The 23,443-nt window shown below is 36.9% G+C and overlaps 1 protein-coding gene across 1 annotated transcript in view; it reads left to right on the top strand.

Moving 5' to 3' along the window:
• LOC140170430 (GA-binding protein alpha chain-like) overlaps nucleotides 1-22,578 on the top strand; it is a 39,764-nt gene extending 17,186 nt beyond the window's left edge. Inside the window, exons 5-10 of the mRNA XM_072193800.1 lie at nucleotides 13,837-14,043; nucleotides 15,505-15,561; nucleotides 16,557-16,589; nucleotides 19,061-19,183; nucleotides 20,480-20,672; nucleotides 21,726-22,578. Of these exons, the coding sequence (XP_072049901.1) occupies nucleotides 13,837-14,043; nucleotides 15,505-15,561; nucleotides 16,557-16,589; nucleotides 19,061-19,183; nucleotides 20,480-20,672; nucleotides 21,726-21,912 (800 nt within the window). The 3' untranslated portion in view covers nucleotides 21,913-22,578. The remainder of the gene's footprint in view (nucleotides 1-13,836; nucleotides 14,044-15,504; nucleotides 15,562-16,556; nucleotides 16,590-19,060; nucleotides 19,184-20,479; nucleotides 20,673-21,725) is intronic.
• The last annotated feature ends 865 nt before the right edge of the window (nucleotides 22,579-23,443 follow it).

Raw genomic sequence — 23,443 nt, 5'->3', positions numbered from 1 at the left:
GTATCTCACCTAATGCATTGTGATCCAGGCGTAACCTTAACAGACTCATCAGTCCTTCAAACACACCAGGCTGTATCTCACCTAATGCATTGTGATCCAGGTATAACTCCTCCAGACTCATCAGTCCTTCAAACACACCAGGCTGTATCTCACCTAATGTATTGTGATGCAGGAATAACATCACCAGATTCATCAGTCCTTCAAACACACCAGGCTGTATCTCACCTAATGCATTGTAACCCAGGTTTAACACCTGCAGACTCGCCAGTCCTTCAAACACACCAGGCTGTATCTCACCTAATGCACTGTGATTCAGATACAAGCCATCTAACCTGCTTCCAAACCTTGCAAACGTCATTGGTTCAATGCTATGCAAAGTATTGTTATCCCAGTAGAGATAAGTCACATTACCTGGTGGATACAATACTTGAGTCATAGAAACATGTCCATTGGTGCAATTACTGATTACGGTGACATCATCCAAAGTACAGGTGCAATTAGATAAGCACTCCATGTGACATTTTATTTTCAAGTAGTTCTCAGAAAACGAGTATCTTTTCTCTCTGACACATTTGATTATCCCACTGTCCTGTCCATTCACAGTCACCTGTATACTACATGAAAACAAAATCAAGTATAACACCAATGCTATTCCTATATAGCATAGGAGTGTACAAGGAATCCTGCAATAAGCAAATCTAGCCATGGTGGTGTTATCAGCTCTGTTTCAAATCACAAACTGATCATGTTATCCAGATTGCTTCATGTGTTAAGTGTACAGGTGTAATATTCCAGTTAGAAATTAATTACTTGATTGACTGATAATACAATACCTGTATTGCACAGATTGTGTCGGACATGGCGTGTTAATACTCCTTGGTAATCACCGACAGAACAGTGATGGGGGTGGGGCAACCTATACTACCACTAACCAGAATATCATAGTCTGTTGGTATAATGAAAAGTGGGGGCAGGGCCTATTGATCAACTAAAATCAGACACATCGTCACTTTCTGTCTACTTGTAATTGATGATGACCATGTAAAAGATACATGTAGGCAAATTAGGTCCCAGCCCCCAACTCAACACAAAAATTGACAACCATGAGAGTTACCAAATAGCGCGGAAAAGGGGTAATTTTTTTACCAGTAGCCATGGTAGCGAGGACCGCGAAATTGGGAAAATAGGGGGTATTTAATTTGGACAGTCCGCGAAATTTGACCGTGAAATCAGCAAAATAGGAGGTATTTAATTTGCACTGTCCGCGAAATTGGATAAAAGGGGGTACTTGGGAAAATCCGGTAATTCTATGTCAATATTTAGTGTCACTGAAAAGGGGTGTTGGAAATTCTGGTCATTGAAAACCACAAAAAAGGGGTTGTTTTTGGCCAAAAATTGTCCTCGATTTTGCATGAAAAAGGGGGGTAAATTTGATGAAAAATCATTGCAAAGGGGGGTCTTTAAAAGATTTGGTAACTCTCATGGTTGCCAACTTTTGTGTTGAGTTGGGGGCGGGAATTAGGTGCAGATTTGAAACGGTCATATAAACGGTCATATACAGAGAGCTATAGTCTTCCACAGAGGGAGTATATGTGACACGATCTGGTCCATGGGGGCCAAAGGCGGCAAATTTGAAACTGAGATAAAGGCAAAAATATGGAGTGAAAAAACAATAAAATACATAAGAAAATGGACATAATAAAACTTCATAACTTTAGAACCAAGTATGCTAGACCTTTGGTGTTTTCCTATTGTATGTATAATGTAATAAGTACAGTAACTCAATTTTCAAAAATGCCTCCTTTGGCCCCCATGGACCAGATTGTGTCACATATGGGTTTCAGTTGCGAAACTTCCATTTGAAACACTCACTCACAGCTGTGGAAGACAGGTAAAGCCATTATACAAGGGGAGTATGGGTTTCAAAATTCTAACCAATTTCATTGAAAAACATACTCCCTCTATGGATGATTTTCCTTAAATCTTCTACAGGGGTTTGGCAGATGGAATAGCCCCCTCTCAGCCTGCCAAAAATTCTTTGCCTCCCTCCTACTTGTAATTGATGGTGACCATGTTTAGTCAGCATACAGCATGTAAAACATACATGTAGGTAAATTTGGTCTGAAACTGGATTTTCTCGTCATATGTTTGTTTGCATCAGCAAAATCATTATACAGCGTGTCCCAAAAGTAACTTAACATTGTGAATTTGCCATATCTCAAATATTTCCTACTTCATACCAAAATGGAGAACATATTCACATAGATTGATTTTTTAGAATTATTCTGATACCAAAAACAGCATTATTGCTGACCCCTTGACCTTACTGTGCGACTGTACATATGTGTGTATCAAACCCACAAAAGCAAGCTCATAATTATGTTCTTTTTTCAGGCACATGAATGATGTGCTTCCCTCGACAATAGAGTTGGTTCACTCACTGCACACATAACATTTAGGTATGAACATTCATGGATTACATGGCTTAGCGTAAGCGTGACTGCTGTTTTAGATTATAATTAGGATATATTGACAATATTAAACTTTACTTTAAAACAGTTGAAGTGAAGATGAATTTCCTATAGATCAACGGATTCAGATTCTTTGCCGAGACAAAGTCGGACAAACTCACTCAAGCAAAGTTTAGGGAACATTTTAATGTAAATTATGCACCCAGCCGAAATACAACCCAGCAACTAGTGCAGGAATTCCTATCAACTGGATCTGTTCATGATCTACCTCGGGCAGGACATGGAAGAACAGGAAGATCGGCTACAAACATCGATGTCATACGAAGAGTGGTGGCGAAAAGCCCAAGACGATCAGTCGACTTTCAATGGAGAACAACGTACTGCGTACAACTGTTCATCGAATCCTCAGAAAAGATCTTAAGCAGTTTTCATGTAAAATCCAGATAAAACAGAAAATGAAGATTACGCATTGAAAACAAACAAACAAACAAACAAACAATCAAACAAACATAGCAAAATTAAACAAAACAGATTTGAAAGCGATAACACGTTATATCGTGTTATCACGTCTCAAATGACGAGATTTATTTTGCGTTTATAAAAGTGGGTTTTACGGTACGGTAGATATCCGTTAATTTCATGCCAAAGGGTCATGACCACATAGATATGTTTGGTATCATAACATTTCTAAAAGAATTATTTACATACTGTGCAATTTTTGTAATAACACTATTAACACAACGCAAGTTATGGCCAATTCACAATGTTAAGTTACTTTTTGGACACCCTGTACTTACTAGCCCCGATTTGAAACGGTGGTACACAGAGGTTTTGAAATTCAAACTACCTCAGTGGAAGATTTAGCCACAATCTTCCACTTAGGGAGTATGGGGTTTAAATCGAATAGACAGTTGGGAACTTCCATTTGAAATAATCACTCCCATTGTGGAGAGTTGCCAATTGGCTTCTTCTTCAGAGGAATTAGGTGAAACCAGATAAATACCTACATTGGATCAAAGGCAGTGAAAATCAGGCAGCAATGAACCATGAACAGAGATAAGGGGCAATATAATCTCAGGCTCGTATTTTACGATTGTTATGATTGTGCTACCTATGGGGGGTACCAGGATTTTTGATTGGGGGGTTGTGAAAATCTTGCCATTTTTACTCAAAATAGTGTGATTTAAGGGGGAAGGGGGAAATTATGCACCCATGGTGGTACTACTGTCCATTGGCCTCTTTCAGTTGGCGGCCTGTTTTGTTTGTCAACTTTAGATTTATCATGTTCTGTCAAAGATAATAGATTGATATTGCCACCTTCAGATATATAATATATGTAATTAGTGTGATGCTTCCTGATTGTGTATTAAATAACGGTAATTCTAGATATTTAATTTGCGGTGTGAAATGAATACTTGTTATTAGGTTTACAGGAAATTAACCAATTTAATTACTTAATTATGCTAATGGTGTCACAGTAGATTTCATGTAATGTATCCTGGTTGAATAATACATCAAAAGACCAGAGGCGCAACTTATAATCACTGTTTCTGGTATTATTTAATATAATACTAATAGCAAAAATAGACTTTGATATGATGCCAAAGTGCCAAATACAAAAAATTAAATTCACAATGAATAATTTACCAAATCAGAGTGAGAAGTTTGTTTTTTTCAGCGAGAATTTAGATGAATAAATTCTTTCCGAATATCTAGCCCTTCAAAACAGATTGCTTAAGGGTAGACGAGGTATTGTTGGTGGAAGCAACCTAAAAATCGATTTTCATTATCTAGATCAATATATTATTCAAACTTAACACCTTGATGTTTTGCAAAAGTTCATTCTACAAATCGTATACTCTGCAAACTTGCTTAATTTATTGTTTTTCATTAGTTATGTACGTTTTACAAAAGTGTTGTTGTTCCAGCCCTCTTCACAACGTAACTCAAGAACCGCAGCACCTATAAAAGTATTCTGTGATATTTTAATTCTTCTACACGCTCGCTATGAATTGAGCAATGCAAGTTTTGCCAAAGCTCACAACCATTCGTAAGATGCTGTGAACTACCAAATCACAACAGTTTAAAATAATTAATAACCTTAAAGCTCCCAATCTATTATAAACAGTACAACACACAAAAATAAAGTCCTCACTTTAATGATCCGTCATAAATCTAAACCTATCATGTGATAACAATTTGATTGATACAATCGTATGCAGAATCATGTTAGCTCTGATCATGTGATAACAATTTGATTGATACAGTCATATGCAGAATCATGTTAGCTCTGATCATGTGATAACAATTTGATTGATACAATCGTATGCAGAATCATGTTAGCTCTGATCATGTGATAACAATTTGATTGATACAATCGTATGCAGAATCATGTTAGCTCTGATCATGTGATAACAATTTGATTGATACAATCGTATGCAGAATCATGTTAGCTCTGATCATGTGATAACAATTTGATTGATACAATCGTATGCAGAATCATGTTAGCTCTGATCATGTGATAACAATTTGATTGATACAATCGTATGCAGAATCATGTTAGCTCTGATCTTGTGATAACAATTTGATTGATACAATCGTATGCAGAATCATGTTAGCTCTGATCATGTGATAACAATTTGATTGATACAATCGTATGCAGAATCATGTTAGCTCTGATCATGTGATAACAATTTGATTGATACAATCGTATGCAGAATCATGTTAGCTCTGATCATGTGATAACAATTTGATTGATACAATCGTATGCAGAATCATGTTAGCTCTGATCATGTGATAACAATTTGATTGATACAATCGTATGCAGAATCATGTTAGCTCTGATCATGTGATAACAATTTGATTGATACAATCGTATGCAGAATCATGTTAGCTCTGATCATGTGATAACAATTTGATTGATACAATCGTATGCAGAATCATGTTAGCTCTGATCATGTGATAACAATTTGATTGATACAATCGTATGCAGAATCATGTTAGCTCTGATCATGTGATAACAATTTGATTGATACAATCGTATGCAGAATCATGTTAGCTCTGATCATGTGATAACAATTTGATTGATACAGTCGTATGCAGAATCATGTTAGCTCTGATCATGTGATAACAATTTGATTGATACAATCGTATGCAGAATCATGTTAGCTCTGATCATGTGATAACAATTTGATTGATACAATCGTATGCAGAATCATGTTAGCTCTGATCATGTGATAACAATTTGATTGATACAATCGTATGCAGAATCATGTTAGCTCTGATCATGTGATAACAATTTGATTGATACAATCGTATGCAGAATCATGTTAGCTCTGATCATGTGATAACAATTTGATTGATACAATCGTATGCAGAATCATGTTAGCTCTGATCATGTGATAACAATTTGATTGATACAGTCGTATGCAGAATCATGTTAGCTCTGATCATGTGATAACAATTTGATTGATACAGTCGTATGCAGAATCATGTTAGCTCTGATCTTGTGATAACAATTTGATTGATACAATCGTATGCAGAATCATGTTAGCTCTGATCATGTGATAACAATTTGATTGATACAATCGTATGCAGAATCATGTTAGCTCTGATCATGTGATAACAATTTGATTGATACAATCGTATGCAGAATCATGTTAGCTCTGATCATGTGATAACAATTTGATTGATACAGTCGTATGCAGAATCATGTTAGCTCTGATCATGTGATAACAATTTGATTGATACAATCGTATGCAGAATCATGTTAGCTCTGATCATGTGATAACAATTTGATTGATACAATCGTATGCAGAATCATGTTAGCTCTGATCATGTGATAACAATTTGATTGATACAGTCGTATGCAGAATCATGTTAGCTCTGATCATGTGATAACAATTTGATTGATACAATCGTATGCAGAATCATGTTAGCTCTGATCATGTGATAACAATTTGATTGATACAGTCGTATGCAGAATCATGTTAGCTCTGATCATGTGATAATAATTTGATTGATACAATCGTATGCAGAATCATGTTAGCTCTGATCATGTGATAACAATTTGATTGATACAGTCGTATGCAGAATCATGTTAGCTCTGATCTTGTGATAACTATTTGATTGATACAATCGTATACAGAATCATGTTAGCTCTGATCATGTGATAACAATTTGATTGATACAATCGTATGCAGAATCATGTTAGCTCTGATCTTGTGATAACAATTTGATTGATACAATCGTATGCAGAATCATGTTAGCTCTGATCATGTGATAACAATTTGATTGATACAATCGTATGCAGAATCATGTTAGCTCTGATCATGTGATAACAATTTGATTGATACAATCGTATGCAGAATCATGTTAGCTCTGATCATGTGATAACAATTTGATTGATACAGTCGTATGCAGAATCATGTTAGCTCTGATCATGTGATAACAATTTGATTGATACAATCGTATGCAGAATCATGTTAGCTCTGATCATGTGATAACAATTTGATTGATACAATCGTATGCAGAATCATGTTAGCTCTGATCATGTGATAACAATTTGATTGATACAGTCGTATGCAGAATCATGTTAGCTCTGATCATGTGATAATAATTTGATTGATACAATCGTATGCAGAATCATGTTAGCTCTGATCATGTGATAACAATTTGATTGATACAGTCGTATGCAGAATCATGTTAGCTCTGATCTTGTGATAACAATTTGATTGATACAATCGTATGCAGAATCATGTTAGCTCTGATCATGTGATAACAATTTGATTGATACAATCGTATGCAGAATCATGTTAGCTCTGATCATGTGATAACAATTTGATTGATACAGTCGTATGCAGAATCATGTAGCTCTGATCATGTGATAACAATTTGATTGATACAATCGTATGCAGAATCATGTTAGCTCTGATCATGTGATAACAATTTGATTGATACAATCGTATGCAGAATCATGTTAGCTCTGATCATGTGATAACAATTTGATTGATACAATCGTATGCAGAATCATGTTAGCTCTGATCATGTGATAACAATTTGATTGATACAATCGTATGCAGAATCATGTTAGCTCTGATCATGTGATAACAATTTGATTGATACAGTCGTATGCAGAATCATGTTAGCTCTGATCTTGTGATAACAATTTGATTGATACAATCGTATGCAGAATCATGTTAGCTCTGATCATGTGATAACAATTTGATTGATACAGTCGTATGCAGAATCATGTTAGCTCTGATCTTGTGATAACAATTTGATTGATACAGTCGTATGCAGAATCATGTTAGCTCTGATCATGTGATAACAATTTGATTGATACAATCGTATGCAGAATCATGTTAGCTCTGATCATGTGATAATAATTTGATTGATACAATCGTATGCAGAATCATGTTAGCTCTGATCATGTGATAACAATTTGATTGATACAGTCTTATGCAGAATCATGTTAGCTCTGATCTTGTGATAACAATTTGATTGATACAATCGTATGCAGAATCATGTTAGCTCTGATCATGTGATAACAATTTGATTGATACAATCGTATGCAGAATCATGTTAGCTCTGATCATGTGATAACAATTTGATTGATACAGTCGTATGCAGAATCATGTTAGCTCTGATCATGTGATAACAATTTGATTGATACAGTCGTATGCAGAATCATGTTAGCTCTGATCTTGTGATAACAATTTGATTGATACAGTCGTATGCAGAATCATGTTAGCTCTGATCTTGTGATAACAATTTGATTGATACAATCGTATGCAGAATCATGTTAGCTCTGATCATGTGATAACAATTTGATTGATACAATCGTATGCAGAATCATGTTAGCTCTGATCATGTGATAACAATTTGATTGATACAATCGTATGCAGAATCATGTTAGCTCTGATCATGTGATAACAATTTGATTGATACAATCGTATGCAGAATCATGTTAGCTCTGATCATGTGATAACAATTTGATTGATACAATCGTATGCAGAATCATGTTAGCTCTGATCTTGTGATAACAATTTGATTGATACAATCGTATGCAGAATCATGTTAGCTCTGATCTTGTGATAACAATTTGATTGATACAATCGTATGCAGAATCATGTTAGCTCTGATCATGTGATAACAATTTGATTGATACAATCGTATGCAGAATCATGTTAGCTCTGATCATGTGATAACAATTTGATTGATACAATCGTATGCAGAATCATGTTAGCTCTGATCATGTGATAACAATTTGATTGATACAATCGTATGCAGAATCATGTTAGCTCTGATCATGTGATAACAATTTGATTGATACAATCGTATGCAGAATCATGTTAGCTCTGATCATGTGATAACAATTTGATTGATACAATCGTATGCAGAATCATGTTAGCTCTGATCATGTGATAACAATTTGATTGATAGAATCGTATGCAGAATCATGTTAGCTCTGATCATGTGATAACAATTTGATTGATACAATCGTATGCAGAATCATGTTAGCTCTGATCATGTGATAACAATTTGATTGATACAATCGTATGCAGAATCATGTTAGCTCTGATCATGTGATAACAATTTGATTGATACAATCGTATGCAGAATCATGTTAGCTCTGATCATGTGATAACAATTTGATTGATACAGTCGTATGCAGAATCATGTTAGCTCTGATCATGTGATAACAATTTGATTGATACAGTCGTATGCAGAATCATGTTAGCTCTGATCTTGTGATAACAATTTGATTGATACAATCGTATGCAGAATCATGTTAGCTCTGATCATGTGATAACAATTTGATTGATACAATCGTATGCAGAATCATGTTAGCTCTGATCATGTGATAACAATTTGATTGATACAATCGTATGCAGAATCATGTTAGCTCTGATCATGTGATAACAATTTGATGGATACAATCGTATGCAGAATCATGTTAGCTCTGATCATGTGATAACAATTTGATTGATACAATCGTATGCAGAATCATGTTAGCTCTGATCATGTGATAACAATTTGATTGATACAATCGTATGCAGAATCATGTTAGCTCTGATCATGTGATAACAATTTGATTGATACAGTCGTATGCAGAATCATGTTAGCTCTGATCATGTGATAACAATTTGATTGATACAATCGTATGCAGAATCATGTTAGCTCTGATCATGTGATAACAATTTGATTGATACAGTCGTATGCAGAATCATGTTAGCTCTGATCATGTGATAATAATTTGATTGATACAATCGTATGCAGAATCATGTTAGCTCTGATCATGTGATAACAATTTGATTGATACAGTCGTATGCAGAATCATGTTAGCTCTGATCTTGTGATAACTATTTGATTGATACAATCGTATGCAGAATCATGTTAGCTCTGATCATGTGATAACAATTTGATTGATACAGTCGTATGCAGAATCATGTTAGCTCTGATCTTGTGATAACAATTTGATTGATACAATCGTATGCAGAATCATGTTAGCTCTGATCATGTGATAACAATTTGATTGATACAATCGTATGCAGAATCATGTTAGCTCTGATCATGTGATAACAATTTGATTGATACAATCGTATGCAGAATCATGTTAGCTCTGATCATGTGATAACAATTTGATTGATACAGTCGTATGCAGAATCATGTTAGCTCTGATCATGTGATAACAATTTGATTGATACAATCGTATGCAGAATCATGTTAGCTCTGATCATGTGATAACAATTTGATTGATACAATCGTATGCAGAATCATGTTAGCTCTGATCATGTGATAACAATTTGATTGATACAGTCGTATGCAGAATCATGTTAGCTCTGATCATGTGATAATAATTTGATTGATACAATCGTATGCAGAATCATGTTAGCTCTGATCATGTGATAACAATTTGATTGATTGTCGTATGCAGAATCATGTTAGCTCTGATCTTGTGATAACAATTTGATTGATACAATCGTATGCAGAATCATGTTAGCTCTGATCATGTGATAACAATTTGATTGATACAATCGTATGCAGAATCATGTTAGCTCTGATCATGTGATAACAATTTGATTGATACAGTCGTATGCAGAATCATGTTAGCTCTGATCATGTGATAACAATTTGATTGATACAATCGTATGCAGAATCATGTTAGCTCTGATCATGTGATAACAATTTGATTGATACAATCGTATGCAGAATCATGTTAGCTCTGATCATGTGATAACAATTTGATTGATACAATCGTATGCAGAATCATGTTAGCTCTGATCATGTGATAACAATTTGATTGATACAATCGTATGCAGAATCATGTTAGCTCTGATCATGTGATAACAATTTGATTGATACAGTCGTATGCAGAATCATGTTAGCTCTGATCTTGTGATAACAATTTGATTGATACAATCGTATGCAGAATCATGTTAGCTCTGATCATGTGATAACAATTTGATTGATACAGTCGTATGCAGAATCATGTTAGCTCTGATCTTGTGATAACAATTTGATTGATACAGTCGTATGCAGAATCATGTTAGCTCTGATCATGTGATAACAATTTGATTGATACAATCGTATGCAGAATCATGTTAGCTCTGATCATGTGATAATAATTTGATTGATACAATCGTATGCAGAATCATGTTAGCTCTGATCATGTGATAACAATTTGATTGATACAGTCTTATGCAGAATCATGTTAGCTCTGATCTTGTGATAACAATTTGATTGATACAATCGTATGCAGAATCATGTTAGCTCTGATCATGTGATAACAATTTGATTGATACAATCGTATGCAGAATCATGTTAGCTCTGATCATGTGATAACAATTTGATTGATACAGTCGTATGCAGAATCATGTTAGCTCTGATCATGTGATAACAATTTGATTGATACAGTCGTATGCAGAATCATGTTAGCTCTGATCTTGTGATAACAATTTGATTGATACAGTCGTATGCAGAATCATGTTAGCTCTGATCTTGTGATAACAATTTGATTGATACAATCGTATGCAGAATCATGTTAGCTCTGATCATGTGATAACAATTTGATTGATACAATCGTATGCAGAATCATGTTAGCTCTGATCATGTGATAACAATTTGATTGATACAATCGTATGCAGAATCATGTTAGCTCTGATCATGTGATAACAATTTGATTGATACAATCGTATGCAGAATCATGTTAGCTCTGATCATGTGATAACAATTTGATTGATACAATCGTATGCAGAATCATGTTAGCTCTGATCTTGTGATAACAATTTGATTGATACAGTCATTATGCAGAATCATGTTAGCTCTGATCTTGTGATAACAATTTGATTGATACAATCGTATGCAGAATCATGTTAGCTCTGATCATGTGATAACAATTTGATTGATACAATCGTATGCAGAATCATGTTAGCTCTGATCTTGTGATAACAATTTGATTGATACAATCGTATGCAGAATCATGTTAGCTCTGATCTTGTGATAACAATTTGATTGATACAGTCGTATGCAGAATCATGTTAGCTCTGATCTTGTGATAACAATTTGATTGATACAATCGTATGCAGAATCATGTTAGCTCTGATCTTGTGATAACAATTTGATTGATACAGTCGTATGCAGAATCATGTTAGCTCTGATCATGTGATAACAATTTGATTGATACAATCGTATGCAGAATCATGTTAGCTCTGATCATGTGATAACAATTTGATTGATACAATCGTATGCAGAATCATGTTAGCTCTGATCATGTGATAACAATTTGATTGATACAGTCGTATGCAGAATCATGTTAGCTCTGATCATGTGATAACAATTTGATTGATACAATCGTATGCAGAATCATGTTAGCTCTGATCATGTGATAACAATTTGATTGATACAATCGTATGCAGAATCATGCTAGCTCCAGTTTGATACTACATTTGCTACCAAAGATACCCGTATACTTTACAATTTGGTGCATTTTCAAGAGAAATGCGAAATTGCTAGGCGTAGTCAACCTTACTGGCCTGTTATGACTTATGAGCCCATATCAACTATCCCATGTGCACATACAGACAGGACAGAGCGCAATTTATTCAGATATCTATGTGAGAGGCATGATTAAACATTTCTTGGAAGCAGAGGGGGTAGATCGTCTTGACTTGCAGGCATGGTGCCATCAATATTACCTAGCGATTGTTTCAGGCCATGACATGGTCGGGCCATGACATGCATGGTCACGCTCTGCAATTTATATCTCTATACTCTTGTAATTTGCAGCTTTTGAAAATGCACAAAATTTCATTTATTGATATAAATCTTTGTCAATTTAGAGCCTTTGATAGCAAATGTGGTATCAAACTGGAGCTAACAAGTTTATGCACCACACGACTGTATCAATCAAATTGTCATAACATGACAAAGTTTAGATTTGTGACGGGTCATTGGAGTTTTGTGTTGTGTTTATATCAGTTTGCCCGAGCTTCAAAAGTATTAAAGATTTATTATAAATACTTGCATCGTATATTTCCGATCCTCTTAGTTGCGTCTATTATTGTATTGCGCTCTGTTAAGCAGGTGAAATCTCTGATTTTTGGCGGGATTCCAAATTTTTCAAAATCTCCCAAATAGCGGAAATCCGCTTTTTTTTTTCATTTTTCTGACTGATTTCAATTTCTGCTTTTACCAAAATTGTGTCTGTGTACCTCTGATAGCATTATGTGTCGCAATAAAACAACTGGAAAATTAGTTAACGATTATCAGAAATGTCATGAAACGCAGTTCATTAATAACATCATCGCGATGTTGTGGAGTTCACATATTCTTTGATTCCTTGTCCGTACTCATTGTGTAATGTGTGTGTTTGGAACTGTCCCCAGCGGAATGATGTTAAAATGATGTTAAGATAGCGACTGCGACCACCAGTTTTTTCCCCAGGTATTTTCAATCCAAACCATCCATCAAAAGTGTAACAAATCATGGAATTAAGAGAGGATACAACATGCCTACCATTAAATATAATTTTGTCGGCCGATGCTCACATAATTGTCTCTTATTTTGTTGATGAAATACGCACGGATAACCATTGAATTTGATTTTCTAAGTTGTAAGTGTTAATTTATGTTCAAAAATGCACTCTGAATGTGCCAGAAACCAGGCGGGCCCCTGGACCCCACTCGTAAGGCAAGACGCTGGGCATATAGATGCTTGGACTTGGAAATGTTTCAGCTATTTTCCAATTTTTTTTTATAATTTAAACCCCACTCACAGGCCTGGTTAAGGTGAAGCATAGACTGCATATTCTCTTCATCAGTATATTTTAAATCATCCATTATCATTTTAACTATTTCTACAGATCCAATGGAATGGGAGTCACACCACACAGTACACTGGTTACGCTGGGCTGCCACAGAATTCTCATTACCGGTAGAAACTAGCATCATCAATACACTCAAGATATCAGGCAAGGAACTCTGTGTTCTCACCAAGGATGACTTTGTCAGCAGACTTCCTAAACCAGCAGGGGATTTGTTCTGGACACATCTGGACCTGCTTAGAAAAAGTAAGTACCAGGGGTGTGATTCTTCTGGATTTGTCCTGATTTCAGGATTTTTGTGGCTAAAATTTACATTAATTTTATTTATTTTCAGTCTGTTTTGGGGTATTTTAGCCAAATTTCACGCTGTTTTACAGAATTTTCTACTATTTTCAGGATATTTCACAAGCTTTGAATCGCATCCCTGAAGTACAGCTGTGGACAATTTGGTGTCTTTGTTGTCTTCATCACATACTGTTGTATCTCAAAAGGCTGCCTTGTGCGATTTTTATTATCATTGTTGTATTTCATAATGTTATTTTATATTTCAGCATGTTTCTTTTTTTCATGAATGGACGCAAGGTTATAATATTGTGATAATACCTCAAAATTAATATATATTAAAGGAGTATTTCGTGATCCTAGCATCCTCTTTTTATGACATTTTTCAGTACATATTCACGAAAAAAGCATATTCCCAAAATTTCAGTTGATTCCGATTTTGCGTTTGCGAGTTATGCATGATTATGTGTATTACACTGCTCCATACACAATACGTTGTAATTTCGTTCTGGTGCACCAGAACGAAATTCAAATTTTGCGATATCTTTGCTAAACGAATTAATCTGCAAGAAATATTTTGTACATAAACATTATGTAGCCATTCAAGTGATATAAAAATCTCAACGTTTTTTGAGAAAAGTGGGGGATGAGGCTGTGGATCACGAAATGCCCTTTTAAGTTAATTTTACAGTAAACTTCATCACAAAAATCCCAAAAGGGAGGGTGGGGCATTCACTCTACCCTGCCTAATATGTTGGCCAAGTTGTGCTTGGAAGTCAAGCTGGTCTACCCAGTAAGGGGGAGAGGGGCCTTCACCTGGCCCTGCCTAATATGTAGGCCAAGTTGTGCCTGGTAGTCAAGCTGGTCTGTCCGGTAAGGGGGAGTGTAGGGGTCTTTTTCATTTATGGTTTATTAACACAATGCATTGTAGCCCGTAGGCTAAATTACAGCAAAGTTTACATTAAAAGACATATATAATATACACAATAAAGAATTATGACATAATGCAAGTGAACAACAAAATAAATAACAAAATATTGCAGCAAACCCTATAGCACAAACCATACGAAAGCAAAACAAGTTAATAATCCACCCCAAGAAATCCAACCCAGACTACTCACAAGCACACAACATTTGCACAGCACAATCCACTTACAGCACACTGGAAGGGCACATAACCACTCACAACAGTTGCACACCCACACCACTCAGCATGACACTAGACACATCCTGAATTATACCACAATCAGAGTCCTCACACCAACAAAACTTCACCTGGCCCTACCTAATAGCCAAGTTGTGCCTGGTGGTAAAGCTGGCCTACCTGGTAAGGGGAGGGTAGGGCCTCCACCATGCCCTACCTAATGCTGGTATATGTGTATCGTATGTCTAATTAATGCTGAACCTTTTTTTTTTAAATTTCAGCTGTGAATGAGACAGAAGGAACACTCTCAGAAGCCAAATCAGCTCCAGTACCAGAAGGTAAGCTAAATGGCCTATTCCAGTTGAAATCCATACACCCCCTATGGAAGACATAACCTTAATGTTTTACAAAGGGAGTGTAGATTTTAAATAGGGTTTTCCTGAGTGGGTGACTCCATTTGAAATTCACACTCCCTGTGTGGGAGATTAAGGTCATGTCCTTCATAGGGGGTGTACGGGTTTCAACAGGAATAGCGCAATGATTAAATTGGCAAATTATGATCTTCTGTGCAGATTTGTGTACTGGACCTCCTCAGGCAACCCTCCAATTCTCAGTCCAGAGTGTGTTAATGGAGGGTCTGCATTGGCTGCCCATAGATTTCCATGCCCATTATGTATGTTTGCATGATGATGCAATACTGCATTTCTTGGGATATGTGCGCTAGCAAATTCTTTGTGGATTGAGTTTTTATGATGTTTGGAGTGGTTAGGGTTAATAAAGAAACAACAAAAAGTTTCATGAAATTTGATATTATAATCTGATCTACTGGACTTGCTTTTTTATGAGTGGCAATATCACATCCTATCCCGGATAACAGGCCAACTGATGTTCTGGCGGCAAAAGTTTGTTGACCTGTGAAGCGGATGTTATTGTGTCACAGATCAAAGTTGAGTTAAACCTCTGAGGGATCTTCTTAATCACTGAACAGTCAAGAACTGTTCTTATAGAGTGTCTTCCAGAACTGATCAGTGGTCAAGAGAAAACAAGTTATTTCCTGACCGACCAACATGCCACACAACTATTTCCAAGACAATATTGTGGCAAGACAACACTTTTTAAGGCCTTAATTATAGGCTTCATATATACATTACTCCATTAGAGACCAAACTTCACCAATTTATCAATGTCAATTTCATAATCTTTTCTGTTTTCTTTTTTTATGAAATATTATGAATTTTCTAGAAATATTGTTGTTAGGAGTAAACTAATAAAGCAGTGTCCTCAAACTGTTTTAATATCAAACTTTTATGTGTTTGCTTTCTTGTATCCACAGAATCAGAGACTGTAACACTCTCAGAAACACCAAGTAAGTATCAAATAATTGAATCTCCATATGAGAACTACCTGCCTATTGGTCAAAAAGAAGTTTTTATTATCAATTGCACCAATCAGCAACATTGTTAGAATAATTTCACCATGCAAAAAAATTGGGAGTGAATTATTTGCAAAGCTCCATTCTGATTGGTGATTAAAATGAAGATATCATGTAATTGACCAATCAGAGGCAATGTTAGATCAGCAGGTAGTGCTCAGGGGGTTAAAGAAAACAGCCGGACGATTTTTTTAAAAAGGACATATTGTAGTACTTGCCTTTCTACTTACATTGACGGTATTGTTAGAAGCAAACACTTTTGCTAATTAGTGTAATTAATTAATTAAAGTCATCAGTGGAAGTCGCCATGTTTCGATACTTGGGCTGTAGTGACGTCACAGGTCATGTGATAGCGATATTGGCAACATCCAAATCAGTACAAAACGGAACAAGAAAATCCAAAATAACGTACATGTGCAAGCATGACTGTTTTAAAATAGCCCGCCAAAGTCCTACATGCAGGTAACTCCGAGGTCATGCATTGAATTGGTTTGAATGAGGAATACTACGGGAACCAATTCCTTTTGTTAGAAGTCACACATGAGTGAAATGGATAACCTCCATAGGAAAAAGTAGCCTAGCCCACTCGGCTGTATCAACACTTGGGCTACTCGGGCTGTAGTGACCTGTTGTGACGTCAAGAAATGATAATGATGAAAAGGCAAAGTTGCAAAGATTCCATGTTTCTCGTCCTCGCACGCTTCCTTTTTAGCCGCCACCGCCTTTTTTTCACTTATCACTATTGATAAAAATGTGAAAAAAGAACCTTTCTATTTTTTTTCAAAGATCATCGAAAAGTGTTTCATCAAAATGGCCATTTTTATCCCGTGCATTTGCGAATGTAATAAAAGTTGCTGAAATTGCCTCATTTATCACACTCTACAATAATGCCATAGAGCATGCTGAGATTACATTAAATTAAACTCTGGCTGCATACAATGTTACTAACTTTTATTTTGTATTCATAATATAATGGGCTGTTTAAGTTGAATTCCATACAACCCCTATGGAAACATGTCCTTTTTCTCCCACACAAGGAGTGTGAATGGGGTTACCTGAATGGGTGATTCCATTTGAAATTTACACTCCCTGTGTGGGAGACTAAGATCATGTCTCTCATAGGGGTCAGGGCCGTTCCTAGCCTCTCCCTGCCGCCCACCAAAGCATACCAAAAAGTGTTTTAACACTTTTCAGTTTTGACCTATTTGTATACTGCCCATTTTGTCTTTTTATCCGCCTTCATTTTTTCTTCCCTTTTCTTTCTCCATTCCCGTTTTTTTCCACCCCCATTTTTTTTTCTCCCTCTGCGTTTGCCGCCCTAGACGACCACCTTACCTGGCCTATTGGCCGGAACGGCCCTGATAGGGGTGTATGAAATTCAACTGGAGTAGCCCAATGTTATTTGGTGTATAATAAAGAAAATGTGTTGAGGCCGCATTGAATATCATGAAAGGCCGCATACGATGACAACTCCTGGCTTAGATTGGAGAAACTGCCGTCATTGCCTTCTTGCGAGTACAGAACAGTCATGTCAAGGATTCAAATTATCTCCTGTGCAAACTACATCCTGGTTATAAGCAGTACTGGGCTGTAGTTTGATCAGCTCGTAATCGGCGGGCCTTATAACATCGTGGATTAATATCAATATATTTTATTTGGAGAATTGTCTTGTGACATCTCGCCAGAAGTATTACAAATTATTAATTGAAGTCCTATGATTTGTCTACTTTCTTTAAGATGCAAAATATTGACCAGGCAGGTCAACTATATCACTCTTAACGTGGTTCTAATTTTCAGCGTAGTGGTAAAAGCTCGCCGATTACGAGCTGATCAAAGTATAAATTGAATTCCATACACACCCTATGGAAGACGAGATCTTAATCGTCCTCACAGGGAATGTGATGGGTTTACCTGAATGGGTGACTTGATTTGAAATCTACCCCCTGTGTGGGAGATTAAGGTAATGTCTTCCATAAGGGGTGTATGGATGTCAAATGGAATTGCCCAATAACCCTAATGCTGCAAGTGTTTTTGGCTATTGGAAAGGGAAAAAAAGTAACAAAAAGTAAGAGAAGATGAACAAAGAAGTTGCTAGGTACCCCTGGTTTCGACCACAGGACCCCTCGCATGCCAAGCAGTGTATCATCGTTTTTAAGTCACAGGCGTTTCGCTGGCCCGGCCAACGAAATAGTGCGTATATATAACTGAGGGTGATTGTGTCATCCCATCAGGTGGGATGTATGTTTTGCGCAGCATTTTTTTGCTTTGTTAGATTTTGTTAAATTTAGCATGGTTAGGGTTAACGAAGAAAAAGAAAAACTAAGAGCATGTAAAAAACAAGGAGCACAAATTTTAGGGTTTTTTTGTGACTAATTTATTTGTCGTGTTTTCTGTGTGTTTTTCAGCCATAGTTATTCAAACAATCAAGGGACCATCTACAATAACAGGAAAATCATTATCCAAACCACGCTCACCACGCATCACAAAATGTAGTTCAGACGACAAAGTTTCACCCGGAAACAGAACAGGTATAGTATTTTTTCTGCAATTTGTCATAGCCTATTATGCACATGTCATACTAAGCAATTGGATGTAGCATAGTGTTTTCATAAAGTATTTTTTTATTCTTGATTGGAAAAGTGATTGGCCGTTGCCGATGTATCGATCATAAGTTGCTATACAATTACCAAGCCCCACTGGGTGGGGGTACTTAACACAAATGGCCATACAAATACTCTCCCCCGGAAGACCCCGGTGTTTGGACCGTGCAGCTGCAAAATGCCGAAAAAAACCCTGAATTTTACCAAAACATAGTTTTGAAAGACTCTTAATGTTAATAATTCCAGCTTTAAAAGACTCCTAAATTGCACATTCATAACATTTCTGGGGTTTTTTTTCATCACATCAAAATTCCGAGGAGCATACCCCCAAAAAATTGATGACGTACCTCAAAACATATAGCGTGCAGTTATTACTGTCTAAGTAAAGAATACAAATACCTATGTATTTGGTAAATATTTGAAGTAATCCTATTTAGATGGAGAAGCAGAAAAATGCTTTTGATGTCATGACAGTATCTGCAGCTGGAGAGGGGAGGGTTCCCGGGACCAAAGCGATCAACCCACCACCACCGCCCATCCCAAGTCTGGGGCAGTTGTAGTAGACTAAGAGAACTGACAACAGGATGTACTATAACCTGAGCTGTGCTAATATGTGACATGATCAAGGGGAATGAGTCACATGTCGGCCCTGGTCGAAAATGAGTTCTACATATGTTTCTAAAGAGGACATTTAGAGCTTTCAGAAACTGAAAACCCCATGTTGATATGACTTTTCTTTGTGAAGTTATGTCAATTTATTAATCGCTGAAAACAATATAAAACAAAAGAATTTTAACACTTTCTTTGCCAATATCTCGAAATCAATATTAGCGACATCCGACTCATTTCCCTTGATCGTGTCACATATTAACACCTTCATGCACGGATTGTGCACATCCCTATAAAATGTTGATGCAGATCAAGCCAGGTAGCGGCTAATTTTTGTAGCTAATTTGTATACATTTCCCTGAGTGCAATTTCTTGGAACTGGTAAGGCGTATAGTGATGTGACTTGGTGGAGGGGTGGCAATTAGCGGTTTTCAAATTCCACTAAGTTTTTGTCGCAATTTAAAAAAATTGTTCCCCCAACTCTAAGTGAAATCACCATGGTTAAAATGATGCGTGCCAAGGTGGAGGCATTGCGGCCGATGCAGAACGGCGCAACCCAAGAACCGACCACAAAATTCTAGTTTAAATCAATTTTTACTTTTTGAATGAATCTAGGAAACAATGGTCAAATCCAGCTGTGGCAATTCTTATTGGAGCTTCTGACAGACAAGGACTCGCAAGATTGCATATCCTGGGTGGGCGAGAATGGCGAATTTAAGCTGAATGATCCGGAACTTGTCGCACAACGATGGGGAGCACGCAAGAATAAACCATCTATGAACTATGAGAAACTCAGCCGAGCATTAAGGTAGGTGGTGTCTATAGAATGGCCTTATTATTGTAAAAAGTTAACTTTTTTGGTAAAAGGATGCAGAGTGGTTTCCCTTCCCTTCTTATTCACAGGCACTTATTAGGGGAAGGGCACTAATTGGGCTGAATATGGTACAGGATTTATTAATCCAATTTAGGTATTACATGTTCATATGTTTTTTTTCTAGAATCATACAAAACTGTTCAAACCATCTTTTGCCATGGTATTTGTTTGCCTTTGTTTACTGTGTGTGATCATTATTTGTTGTTCTTTTTATGTTGCTTTTTACACTTGGAAAAGGCACTATAAATGTCAAGTTAACCCTAACCGCCTAAGGGCTTTTTGGCGACGGGAAGGGAAAGAAGGAAAGAATAAAGAGAGAAAAGAAGGAAAGAAGTTGTTTGCTCTGGGTGGGATTCGAACCCGAGACCCCTTGCATGCCAAGCACTCGGTCGGCGACACTTTGCCACGGGTCTTGGGCTTCGCTGGCCAGCGAAACCGTGCCTATATATCACTTAGGGCGATTGCGTCATCACACCACGTGGGATGCATGCACTGAACAGCGCATATATCAAGTAGTATTTTGTAGTATTCAGGAGGGTTAGGGTTAAGGAAGCCTATACTGAGTTTCGATAGTGGTAACCTAACCCTAACCGCCTAAGGGCTTTTTGGTGACGGGAAGGGAAAGAACGAAAGAATAAAAAGAGAAAAGAAGGAAAGAAGTTGTTTGCTCTGGGTGGGATTCGAACCCGAGACCCTCGCATGCCAAGCACTCGGTCGGCGACACTTTGCCACGGGTCTTGGGCTTCTCTGGCCAGCTTATATATCACTTAGGGCGATTGCGTCATCACATTATGTGGGATGCATGCACGAACAGCGCATATATCAAGTAGTATTTTGTAGTATTCAGGAGGGTTAGGGTTAAGTTACATGGGAAAAAGGAGCAAGAGGTAGCTTTAAAGAATTTAACAAGGACCACTACTCATACCTCTCTCCCAAACCAAGAAGAATTTTTGAGTTTTGACTTCCATTTTTGTTTCCATTTTGTAGGTATTACTATGATGGTGATATGATCGCCAAGGTTCACGGCAAAAGGTTTGTCTACAAGTTTGTCTGCGACTTGCAAGCGCTTCTTGGGTACAACGCTGTCGAACTTAACAGACTGGTCACTGAATGCAGAATGAAGAAGATGGAACAGCTAAGAGGTAATGTCAGTAAGGTCACAATATTGAAATAAAGTATCAGTGCAACTTGCAAGACTGTACCCTAATCCATTCTGGAGATATTCAACTTAAATTCTATTTTGTTGTCTACGGACGACAGATGATGGTGATGATGTATGGTGGAGCAGTATTGATTTTAAAAAGATGGCACAGCAAATGGTAACTTGCAAGAATGTACTCTAATCCATGCTGGAGATATTCAACTTTAATAGATTGTATTGTGGAGCAATGTGGATTTAAAAAGATGGCACAGCTAAAAGGTAACTTAAGGTTATGATATTGAAGAAGCTTTCAGTGCAACTTGCAAGTCTGCACTGTAATCCATTCTGGAGATATTCAACTTAGTATGGTGGAGTGATGTTGATTGAAAAAGATGTAACAGGTGACAATATTGAAGTAACATTCAGTGCAACTTGCAGGAATATACTCTAATCCATTCTGAAGATATTCAACTTAATATGTATTGTGTTGTCTACGGAAGACAGATGATGGTGTTGTATCGTGGAGCAGTATTGATTTTTAAAATGGCTCAGCAAAAGGTTACGTCAGTTTGGTGACGGTATTGAAGTAACATTCAGTGCAACTTGCAGGAATGTACTCTAATCCAATCTGGATATATTCAACTGTGATAGATTTTATGGTGGAGCAATGTTAATTGAAAAGATAGAACCGGTAAAATGAAAGCGTCAGTAAAGGTCTGTTTATACTACGCCGCAATTTTGATGCGATGCCACACTGCATGATGCTGTGAGTTGGACCCTGTCCCAACATCACTGGTCAAAGAGTGTATTGATGACTTTGTTCCTCACATTACCAACATCGTAAATAAATCTTTTGCTGAAGGTATTTTTCCAACCACTCTCAAGACTGCATACATTAGCCCCCTGTTAAAGAAAACTGGTTTGGACAAGGAAGTCCTAAAGAATTATAGGCCTGTAGCCAATCTGGAGTTCTTAGGAAAGACAATCGGCGTGTTGTATCAGCTAGACTGAGTTTGGTTATAAATGAAAATAATCTTTCCGATGGGTTTCAGAGCGCTTACAGGCCAAAACACAGCATTGAGACCGCTCTATTGGCGTTGAAAATGATATTTTGGCTGCTATGGATGAGGGAAACATAACCGCTCTCATCCTTTTAGATTTAAGCGCGGCATTCGATACCGTGGACCACAACATTTTGCTAAGCAGACTTCGTGAGTTGATTGGCTTGAGAGGTAGTGCGCTTGCATGGCGTCAATCATATCTGAGTAACAGGCCAGAGTATGTTCGCGTTGGAAACTCCTCCTCCACTCCAGTTGTTCATGATTATGCAGTCCCGCAAGGGTCAGTCCTTGGACCCCAATGGTTCACCATTTATACCTATCCAGTTCATAAGATAATCCTCAAATACAAATTACAGTATCATGTATATGCTGACGATACGCAGTTGTACATGTCTTTCAAATCAACCCAAGAATGTGCTGATCAAACCATTGAGTGTATTGAATCATGCATTTGTGAGATCCGTAAGTGGATGCAGGAGAATTTTCTAAAATTGAACGATGAA

The sequence above is a fragment of the Amphiura filiformis genome, chromosome 14, assembly GCF_039555335.1.
Source record: "Amphiura filiformis chromosome 14, Afil_fr2py, whole genome shotgun sequence".
NCBI classification, from domain to species: domain Eukaryota; kingdom Metazoa; phylum Echinodermata; class Ophiuroidea; order Amphilepidida; family Amphiuridae; genus Amphiura; species Amphiura filiformis.
This window is presented reverse-complemented; position numbering and strand designations above follow the sequence as displayed.